Raw genomic sequence first — 11,784 nt, 5'->3', positions numbered from 1 at the left:
CCCCCCCCCCCCCCCCCCCCCCCGCTGCCCCTCTCCCCAGCTTATGCCCTCTCTCTTTCTCTCTCTAAAATTAAAAAAAAAGAAAAAAAAAGTGAGGCCATTTTCAGCTCTGCCTTAGGGGCTTTTATTTTCTGTAGCCCACTTGCATCTTCCGTGTATGTTGGTTGCCATTCTGTTCAGTCCCATGTGGAGAGCTTGGGCCTTCTGTGGCCTCGCCTTCATGTGCATGCAGTCTCCCAGTCGGCTGGGTTGGGAGGAGAGCTTATCCAGTCCCTCTATGGCTCTCTCATTTCCAGATCTCCTGGGTAAATTTTTGGCTGGTCCACTGATGTTTTTCTCATTCCAGTCACAACTACAACCTCAGGCTAGAGTGCTATGCGGTTTCCCCATTTGTTTCCTACCAGGTTTATTCACTTCACTGGGCTTCTGCCTCGGCCTCAAATCAAGTCTGTCCTTTCTGGCAACAGAGCTGCTGGCTTTCACAGCCAGCCTCACCTGGCAGGATTGCTGAGTGAAGATATGAACAATCCCAGCCAGTAAGGTTGCTGTCTCGTACTTTCTTATCTAAGTTCTCAGTTCGTTTGCCTTTCATTCATTTCCAGACCCTCAAAATGGCTGTTTTGGGGAGTTTTGTTCAGTTTTGTTTCTCCAGTTTTTTTAATTAGAGGGAGAAAAAGCATGGTGGGGGCGGGTGGAGAGAGAGAGAGACAGACAAAGAGAGAGAGAGAGAGAGAGAGAATCCAAAGCAGGCTCTGCATTGTCAACCTAGAGCCCGATGCTGGGCTTGAATTCACGAACCTTGAGATCATGACCAGATCCGACGTCGGGCACTCAACTAACTCAGCCACCCAGCCACCCAATTTTGTTAAGTTTTATTACGATTTTATGGGGAAATTTTCTTACCTCATGACACTTCCATAACCAGAAGTCCTGTATTTCAAATCTTTTGAAAACTTTAACTCATTTGGCATTTTGTCTTAGTGTTTAGGTTGGCTCAGTTTAGTATATAATGTCAAGGTGTTTTCAATGATATCTATTTAAGATTTTAACTTTTTAATTGAAGCAGTATACATTAGATTAAGCTTTTAATATTGATTATGATACAGTGTGCTTAGATATTGTCTTGTCAAACATTTTATTTAGGAAATTATGATGTGATGACTCCAATGGTTGATATACTTATGAAACTTTTTCGAAATATGGTGAATGTGAAGATGCCATTTCATCTTACCCTTTTAAGTGTGTGCCTCTGCAACCTTAAAGCATTAACTACTGCTAAGAAAGGGACTATTGATTATTATTTAACACCATCATTATCGACAACTTCCCGCTCTGGCAAGCGCAGTTTTGTGAGTACACTGTTTGATTTGTGTGGTTAAGTTACAAATCTAAGTTTGTGTTCCATGGATACAATTTAGAAATTCCTCCAGATAATATTGTTCAAATGACTTACTCGTATATTGTACCCATTACATGAGCATCACTGGATAAAAGAGAAAACCACTATGGAGGTTCCTTGTTTTGGGAGTGTTAACTTCCAAAAGTTTGGAGCAACCTTTCTCCAAAAACTGCACTACGGATAGCCATAAGGAACTAATAGCAACAGTCTGTCATCATGAAAGACTTAACAGAAAATCGCAAGATTCTACTGATGAGAAAATTACCTTTCCTTTTGACATTGATCTTGAAATTTTCTATGAACTGCCAGAAGAGGTACAAAAAGAGGAATATGATGATTAGCTAATATGTGAAAATATTTCCAGATATTGGCAATAAAAAAAAATTATACATAAGCTACCAGTGTCCCCCCAATGTTTTGCTAAAGTATTTACATTTTCTTAGTTTTAAAATTATATTAAATTTTGATAGCAAGATTGATATAATACAACTACTGATTCTACAGTTGTAGAAATTAAGAGTGTGGCAGTAGAGAAGCAGAGGCCAGTCATATTTTCAGGTGACTAAAAACAAAAGCCTATATATACGGCCATTTAGCACACCTCTAGTTACTAAATATGGGATGTTTTAGAAAATAATCATATTTTACTAAATTGTTCTTGCTTATAGTTAACTGTTAATTTAAAATGATTTTATTATTTTCTTTGTTTTAATGTTTAATTAGTATAATTTCAGTAATATTTTCATTTACATTTAAGTTTAAAATGAGAACAGAATACTGTTACAGAAATAATGAATTAGTACCCTCTTCAAATTACTTTTTTCCTGTGGCCCTTTTATTCTCTTTATTAACTGAAATTTAAGGAGGTATTTATTTTTTGCTTCTTTAAAAAAATTTGTTTTTAATGTTTATTTTTCAGAGACAGAGTGTGAGTGGGGGAGGGGCAGAGAGAGAGAGAAAGCACAGAATCTGAAGAGGCTCCAGGCTCTGAGCTGTTGGCACAGGGCCCGACGTGGGGCTCGAACTCACAAGCCGTGAGATCGTGACCTGAGCTGAAGTTGGATGCTTAACCGACTGAGCCACCCAGGCGCCCCTGTTTTTTACTTCTTAATCTGTAGAATCAGAATTGTAAGACTTTAATTTATAGTGGTATTAGGTAAATATAAGTGGAATACAGTAAATATAGTGTGCCAGATCTCTTCCTTTACTATTTTGTTGTATTGATGTTTCCTGAGTTATATTTGACTGTGAATACATTTTCATGGTGCTCAAAACTGGAGGGAAAATTTAAGTGAAAAACTTTACATAGAAAAATTATGCAAATTAGGGGCACCCGGGTGACTCATTGGTTATCCAACTTTGGCTCAGGTCATGATCTTGCCATTCATGGGTTCTAGCCCTGCATTGGGCTCTGTGTTGACAGCTCAGAACCTGAAACCTGCTTTGGATTCTGTGTGTCCTCTCTGCCCCTCCCCTGCTTGTACTGTCTCTCTCTCTCAAAAATAAATATTAAAAAAAAAAAAAAAAAACTTCAAAATTTAAAGACAAATTATGCAAATTAGAGCTGAAGATGTTTTTTGAATTTTTATGTAAATGTAAACAGTGTTAACATTTTAATACTGACATTGGATTTTTATCATAGAAAATTTTTTTTTTCTTTCTGTTAAACGTTACACTTCAGAATAGGGATTGTATGAAAACCAGTCCTTGATTCTTTTTCTTTCTTTCTTTCTTCCTTTCATTTATTTATGAATGATACTCTTAGGTGAATCATTTATTTCCTAGGCCATCATTCCTTTATCCACAGAATTGGAAATGTGAAAACACGATTGTTAAGATCCTTTCCAAGTTTCCAAACACATACCTATCTTCTGGCTCAATGCTATCTAGGAAGGAAACCTCTCCCTAGAATAGTGAATAAAAATGCACACAATAGTGTGACTAATTATGGTGGATTTATCATCTCTAGTTGTTTGGAACTGGCCAAAAGAATTGAAATTATTGAGTAGGATAGAAACATGTTGGTCAGATAATGGCTATAGTCATGCTTCAGCAGTATGAATATTTACAAGATACCAGACATCTTAAACTACTGTGTTATCCTTGTGTTCTAGAAAATGAAAGACACTCATGTGGAAGATTTTTCCAAAGACAAAGAAACAAGTTGGGATTTTCTACCATCTGGAAGAATTGAAAGTACAAGAACTGGGGAAGCTCCAGTAGATACTACACATTTTTCTAAAGAAAAAGACACTGATGAATTCCCACTCTGGTCACTTTCTGAAGGTATTGACCAAGAAGTCTTTAAGGAACTTCCAGTAGATATTCAAGAAGAAATCCTTTCTGGAAAATCTGGAGAAAAACTTGAAGGCAAAGAAAGTTTGAGTTGTCCATTACATGCTTCTAGAGGAGTATTATCTTTCTTTTCTACAAAACAAATGAAAGATAGTCCCTTAAATCCTAAAGATCATTTATCCAGTAGCAAACAGATGTCTTCTTCCTGTGAACCAGGAACATCAGGTTTAAGTAGCAGTAGTTGCTCTTCTCCGTCTAGCCAAAAGGATTATTCACATTATTTAGACAGTAGATTAAAAGATGAACAAATGAGCCAAGGACCTAAAGAATCTCAAGGATTTCATTTTTCACATACAAACCCCGCTGTATCTATTTTCCATTCATTTCCAAATTTGCAGAGTGAGCAACTTTTCTCCACAAACCGCACTACAGATAGCCATAAGGAACCACTAGCAACAGTCTCTCATCATGAAGGACTTCCAGAAAATAGAGAGCAAGATTCTACTGATGAGAAAATTACCTTTCCTTCTGACATTGATCCTGAAGTTTTCTATGAACTACCAGAAGAGGTACAAAAAGAGCTGTTGGCACACTGGAAGAGAACAGGATCAGATTTCCACGTTGTACATAAATAAGCATGTTCAGAAAAAAGGTCTAGAAAGCAAAGGAAAGGCCATTGTTCTCAGATCTGGCAGTTTATTAATAAGCTCCTCTAAATTAAACACTAATAGATATTCAATAATGTAGAAATCTAATATAAGATGTTCCAGATAAAAGCAAGTGTAGTAATGGGAAGTAAATTCTGGCACAAAACATAAAAATATTTATAACAGAAATAATGTAAAATGACCTTCTTATTTCTAAAACTATTTTATATTGCTTTTCAATAAAAAGAGTATCATGGTTAGTACATTTCCCATAAATTAAGGGGTAGGGTGGGAGATATATGTACCTATATGTAAAAAATAGGCTAGCTAAATCATTGCTATAATATAGCAAATAACATTTTTTTTCTGTGAAATAATGAAATGGCTCAAAAAATATAGCCCATTAGGAAACTTCCAAATAAGAAATTCTGCTATCTATTAAAAAATCAGTTATCTTTGGCTGAAGTACTATGTACTGTTTAATAAGTTGATTTTTTAAAAAAATACCAAAGCAATGTATGTTCAGTTAATGCTTCTGTGTACGCTAGAACCTACTATATTGCCTAGCACATAGAAGGCACTCAAGAAATAATGAATGGTGTGGCAGGGGCCAGGTGGGAAGTTGGGCAGGGGAGTGTACATGTTGCAGAGAACTAGAAGGAACTCTCCATCCAGGTACATTAAGGGGAGGGTGGACCCCAAAAAGGCAGTATGATAGGTTTTTTAGAATGCTAAGTAATGGAAGAATTCATTTCCTTCTGGCTAGTCTTTAAAAAAAAAAAAATTTTTTTTTTTTAGTGTTTATTTTTGAGACAGAGAGACAGCATGAGCAGGGGAGGGGCAGAGAGAGAGGGAGACAGAATCTGAGGCAGGCCCCAGTCTCTGAGCTGTCAGCACAGAGCCCAATGTGGGGCTTGAGCTCAAGAACCGCAAGATCATGACCTGAGCAAAGTCGGACGCTTAACCAACCGACTGAGCCACCCACGCGCCCCTACTTCTGGCTAGTCTTTAGAGTTTTAAAGTAATGATTAGATGTTTTTGCATCTTCTTTTTGGAGATGAGACTATGGATGTCATACCTACAGCAGATATATGCAGGCACTAAATTGATAGGTGTCAGTTTTTCCCATTCATTGCTTTCTCCTTTTATCTGCAAGATTAAAAATTGGGTATATAAGATTGTGGACATCCTGTAATTTGCAAGACATAAGGAAGTTTCTAGAACACACCAAAGTATACCTCAGCACTGATTTAGAAGAGGCCTGTTCTCAAGTTTATAACCTTTGCAGATATAATCTAAAGACAAAAATAAAGTACACAAATGTGAATAAAGAGTAGTGTAAAGGTGCTTTCTTCTAGGTAAGACATTTTAGGTTAGTTTTAGATTCCTTGAAATTTGAGAATTTCCTTACCAAGGATTTTTAACAGGGAGTTTAGGGTTATCAAAAACAACTTGGAGCAAAAACATCAAAAGGTACTCATAAGCAAATATTTAGTACTCTGCATCAAAGACTCTGGAATTTTCTACATGTAGTAGACAGGTAAGGTTGTTACATTGATAAAAAGAATATATATTTTTTTAGATAATCCATTTTTTAAAAGTTTCTAATAATCCTTGTATTAGTTCAGCCAGAAATTATTAGACAGCTAGAAAGGTTTAAAAGAAAAAAAGGCTAAGAAGAGTAAAACGCTCTTGGCCAGTTTAAAAAGAACGTAAAGTAATAGTTAAAAGTACACCTTCTGAAGAGAGAGAACGCAGGGGGTAAATCACAGCGTTGCTACATATTCTGTGACCTTTAGTTAGTCTTTCAGCATCTTTGTGCCTCCACGTTCTGAGTTTTTAGGTTATTTTTTATTTCCATCTCCTTTTAATCTTTTAGCTATTCTATATTCTTTTCTTAAACTGGCCAAAACTGTTTTACGCCCCTTTGGTGTTCTCCAGATTTACTCTAATGTTTGGAGATGTGAATTTCCTTTATTAATCTCAGTATGTGCTGGCTTCCTGTGTCTTTGACATCAGTTCTATAAAATTTTTGGCCACTGACTGATTGGACTCCACCCTTCATGTTTGTTAAAATTTCATCTTGTTTATCTGTGCTGCATTTTGGTTCATTTCCTCAACTTTGTCTCTTGTTCTTTAATTTGTTTTTCAGCATTGTCTGATCTACTGTTTAAAACACTAATGATGGGGGTGCCTGGATGGCTCAATTGGTTAAGCATCTGACTCTTGATTTCAGCTCAGGTCATGATCTCACGGTTCATTCCGCACTGGCAGTGTGGAGTCTGCTTGGGATTCTTTCTCTCTCCCTCTCTCTCTGCCCCTGCCCCACTCGCTCTTGCTTTCTCTCTAAAATAAATAAATAAACTTAAAAAAAAAAACCCACTAATGATGGCTTTAATTTTAGTAATTATATTTTTCATTTGATTCTTTTTCTCATCTTCCTATTTATTCATTATAGTCTCATATCAGTCCATTTCTAATTTTTAAAAACTCAAAAATACTTTATATTTTTAATCATTTCAGTATTTTAAGTCTTTTTAAGTCTAAGTTTTTGGATATTGTCATGTACCATTTTGGCCTGTTTCCTTGTGTGCGTGGCTGAGCTTAGTCTGTGGGAAGACAAAGGACCTAGATTGTGCTTGATTCCCTTCAGATTTGATTTGCATTTGCTTCCAGTGAGTCAGTATCAACCCCTTTGGCACCACAGTAGCCCTTCAAGGTCCTTCCTGAATGCGGTTGTCTTAGTTTGTCTTATTTTCATCTCCCTGGCCTTGCTGCTGTCCCAAGGTTTTGTCTTCAGAGGTGGATGGCAGGCTGCTGTCAGCATTTGCTGTCAGGGTAAACCCCACCTTTCAAATTTGCTTTTTGCCTGATGCTTCCTGATCCTTTCCTGCTTTTGTTTCAGCTCATTGTTTTCCTCCCTGTGATTGTAGGGGATTGAGGCCGGGACATTCTCCTTACATAGTTGAATGAACAATGAGTTAAAAGGTGTGTTTTCTCCAGAATCTAGCGTTTTGTATTGGGAGAACTGAAAGTATCTGTCCCACCAATAGTGCCAAAGTGCAAATCTATTTGGATTTATTTTTTCCATATTGTTTTGTGCTTTCTGTTTTTCTCTTTTCTGTGCTATGCTTTTTTCCCCATTCTTTCATCTTTTTGGATTGCTTGAATTTTTTATTATGTATTTTCCCTTGACTGATTTGAAATGTAAACATTCTAAATACTCTTGATTACTCTTAAGAATTTAACATGCTTAACATCCCCAAATGGTAAATTCATGTACCCTCTTTCCAAAAATCACAAAGTTGTTAAAATATGTTAATTCTGGTCAGATTCCTTTAGTATTTTATAGAGTTAATGTTTCGGTTTGCACACATGATTATCTTTTTTTTTTTCCTGACCTTTTTTTCTTGCATATCAGAAATTCATTCCTGGGGCGCCTGGGTGGCTCAGTTCGTTGGGAGTCTGACTTTGGCTCACGTCATGATGTCACAGTTGATGGTTCAAGCCCTGCCTCGGGCTCTGTGCTGATAGAGCCTGGAGCCTGCTTCAAGTTCTTTATCTCCCTCTCTCTCTGCCCTACCTCTGCTCGTGCTCTCTCTCTCTCTCTCAAAACTAAATAAAAATGTCAAAAAAAAAAAAAAAATTCCTTCAAAGTAGAATTCACTTTATAAAATTATGTCTTTAGAACTGTGGATTTCAAGTTGACTTCTTTGGGCTGTTTTAAGATGTTCACTTTTATCTTTGGAAGTCTGTAGTTGTTATTATATGTCTAGCTATAGATTTCTTTTCATCATGTTTAGGATTTAGGTGCTTTCTGAATCTCAATTTATATCTTCATCAAATCTAGATTAATTTCAATATTTAAAAATATTGTGAAATCTACATACAGAAAATTACAGAAGTAAGTTAGTGGGTAATTTTTTTTTTAATGTTTATTTTTGAGAGAGAGACAGAGACAGAGCACGAGTGAGGGAGGGGCCGAGAAAAAGGGAGACACAGAATCCGAAGCAGGCTCCAGGCACCGAGCTGTCAGCACAGAGTCCAATGTGGGGTTCGAACTCATGAACCGCAAGATCATGACCTGAGCTGAAGTTGGACAACCAACCGACTGAGCCATCCAGGTGTCCCAGTTAGTGGGTAACTATAAGCAACAACTATGTAACTAGGTCGAGAAATAAAACGTATCAAGTGATCAGAAGTCCAGAGATTTTTTTTGTTTGTTTTTGGTTATGTAACTGAAATGAAGCAGTTTGCCGTAGGGCGTTCATCAAATTGAACACAACCCAAGGAAATGTTGAGAGCAAAGAACTTTTTATTGCTTGTTATAAGTGAGAAGACAGAGATAGCTCACAACTGTCTCACCATGCTGTTAGTACAGGAAGCTTTTATTCAGTGTAAGGGGTGGGAGCAAGGGAGATTGCACAGCCACTTTTGGTTCACTTGTGGATGCATATCATGTCAGGGGGCTAGTGCATACATCATATGTTCAAAAAATAGCAGAAAACTCTGCCCATAGAAGGAGATCGTAGCATTGTAATGAGCTGAATGTAATTTCAGGACAACTCAGGAGGGCTTTTGTGCTGGTCCTCAGCTCCAATCCAGCTCAAACTAGCTCAGATGAGGAGCTATCAGGTGAGACACACCTAGCAAGGGGCTATCAGGTAAAACACCTAGTTAAGCTTCTCCTTGGCTGGAACCTTTGGTTCTGCAAAACAAAACCCAGTAATCCAGGCTTTTGTCCCTTCCCACCTGCCTTCTGCTGATGGCTTTCAGCCTCCTTCTTAGAGTGACTTTCATTTGCATCCTCGCTAACAGTTGTTTTCTTTTTAAATTTTGGTATAATTGACATATTCCAGATGTACAGTATAATTTTTCGATATTTCTATTACAAAATGATCACCACAGTAAGTCTAGCATCTGTCACCTATTCATAGTTACTTTTTTTTTTTTTTTGCCTTGTAATGAGAACTTTTAAGATCTAAGGAAGTCCAGAGTTTTTCTTGGGGTTTCATCATGTAGGGAGGGTTTGGTAAATCATTGACTCTGTGGTTAAACTCCCATCTCCAGTTCCCCAGGCTTCTACCTTCCCTGGATGTCAGGATGGTGCAAAGTCTCACCATTTTAATCATGTGGTTGGTATTTCTGTTGTGGGCTACTGCCATCCTAAGTCTTCCTGTTGGCATAAGCTGTCCAGGGCCCCCCATGAGCCACCTCATTAGCATGCACCATGATGAATAAGAGACACATTGTTTGGGATATTCTAAGATGTTTAGGAGCTCCGTGCTGAGAACCCTGGACAATGACCAGATAAGTTCTTCTGCAGACTATTTTGAAATAAGTTTTGAGATGTTTTATTGCTCCAAATGTGTCCTATCTTAGTAAATGTTCTGTGTGTACTTGAAAGGAATATGTATTTTGCTGCTGGATGGAATGTTGTATGTCAATTAAGTTTAGTTAGTGTTCAAGTCTTCTGGATCCTTACTGATTTTTTTTTTTTTTTTTTTTTTTTTGTATAGAGAGAAGAGTATTCAAATCTCCAACTATAAGTATAGATGTATCTTTTTCTCCTTGCTGTAGTATATCAATTTTTGCTTCATGTTATTTGAAGACACATTCAGGGATATTAAGTTCTGATGAATTGGGCCCTTTATTATTCTGAAATGACCTTTATCTCTGATAAATTCTTTGCTCTGAAAACCAGTTTCCTGATAAGAGCCACTATAGTTTTTAAAAAAATTGTTAGACTAGTGTCTTTTCTTATCCTTTTAACCTATTTGTATGTTTATGTAAAAAAATGAGGTTTTGGGGGTTACACAACAGATAGTTGGGTCTTTTTCATTCAGTCTGATATCTTTGCCTTTTAATTGAGGTTTTTGACTTTATATTAACATGACGACTGATGCAGTTTTGTGTAAATCTACCAGTCTGCTATTTATTTTCTACTTTTCCCCATGTGTTTGTTCCCTTTTCTTTCTCTTCAGACTTTTACTAGGATTGAGTTTTTTTTTTTTTTTTATCATTCTGTCTTTTATCTTCCTTATTGGCATATTAACTATATAACTCTTTGCTCTCTTAGTGGTTGCTTTAGGGTTGATACTATATATCTCTAACTACTACTTTATGTTTAGGGGCTTACACCAATATACTTCTGTTTGTCCGCAACTGGCCCTTGTGCTATTGTTACTATACACTTGACTTCTCCATACCTTGTAACTCCATAACATATTTTTATTATTTTTATTTTTGCTTTATACAGTCAAGGGGAAAAAGGCTATTAAATATACCCACATTTCTGGTACTCTTCGTTTATTTGTGTAGATCTGTATTTCCATCTGGTATCTTTTATTTCTGCCTGATAGACTTTAACATATTTTTGTAGTACAAGTCTGCTGGGCATGGATTCTTTCAGCATTCTTATGGCTTATGTCAAGTTTTTATGTTACCTTTATATTTTTGAAGATAGTTTTGCTAAGTATAGAATTCTAATTTGACAGGCTTTTTTCTCCTCTTCTTTAAAGATGTTTTGTTCATGCCTTTTGATTTGGTATTATTTCCAAAATGAAGTCTGCTATTTTCATTGGTTCTTCTCTAAATAATATGTGGTTTTTGGGGGGAGGAGGAGTAAGGGTCTGGTTGACTTTAAAGTTTTCTCTTTATAACTGGTTTTAAGAAATTTTATTATGATTTTCTTTGGTACAGTTTTATTCATGTTTGTTGTGTTTGGTATTTGTCAAGCTTCTGGAATCTGTTAACTTATAGTGTTTTATCAAATTTGGAAAAATTTCAGCCAGTGTTCCTTCACATATTTTTATGTCCCCCACTTCTTCTTTGGGGACTTGAATAAGACATTTTCAGGGTGCTTCAAGTTGTCCCATAACTCACTGGTATTCAGTTCATTTTTTTTCAGCCTTTTTTTTTTTTTCTGTCTCTCTGTTAACTCTTGAACAATTTTTATTGCTCTGCCTTCAAGTTCATGAATTATTTCTTCCATAATAATTAATCTGTTGTTATTTCTATTCAATCCAATTTTCATGTCAGATATTTTACTTCTTTGGATATCTGGTTTGGGTTGTTTAAAAAAAATTTTTTTTAATGTTTACTCATTTTTGAGAGGCAGAGAGAGACAGAGTGTGAGTGGGGGAGGGGGAGGGAGAGAGGGAGACACAAAATCTGAAGGAGGCTCCAGGCTGTGAGCTGTCAGCACAGAGCCCGAAACAGGACTCAGACTCACAGAGTGTGAGATCATAACCTGAGCTGAAGTTAGATGCTTAACTGACTGCCACTCAGGTGCCCTGATTTTGTTTTTTTTTTTTATATCTTCCATGTCTCTACTTAATGTACTCAATTTCTAAAATTTGTGTAGATATTTAAGCAACAAGGTTTAATATAGTAAATTAGGGGGCGCCCGGGTGGCTCAGTCGGTTAAGTGGCCGACCTCGG

General features: G+C 36.7%; 1 protein-coding gene across 2 annotated transcripts in view; it reads left to right on the top strand.

The window, feature by feature from the left end:
• Positions 1 to 6,388, top strand: part of POLI (DNA polymerase iota) — a 30,614-nt gene extending 24,226 nt beyond the window's left edge. For both annotated transcript variants that reach the window (XM_049619989.1, XM_049619990.1), the window contains exons 9-10: positions 1,144 to 1,349; positions 3,514 to 6,388. In XM_049619989.1, coding sequence (XP_049475946.1) covers positions 1,144 to 1,349; positions 3,514 to 4,329 — 1,022 coding nt within the window. In that variant the 3' untranslated portion in view covers positions 4,330 to 6,388. The remainder of the gene's footprint in view (positions 1 to 1,143; positions 1,350 to 3,513) is intronic.
• Positions 6,389 to 11,784: the final 5,396 nt, after the last annotated feature.

The sequence above is a fragment of the Panthera uncia genome (genome assembly GCF_023721935.1).
Source record: "Panthera uncia isolate 11264 chromosome D3 unlocalized genomic scaffold, Puncia_PCG_1.0 HiC_scaffold_8, whole genome shotgun sequence".
Lineage (NCBI taxonomy): Eukaryota > Metazoa > Chordata > Mammalia > Carnivora > Felidae > Panthera > Panthera uncia.
This window is presented reverse-complemented; position numbering and strand designations above follow the sequence as displayed.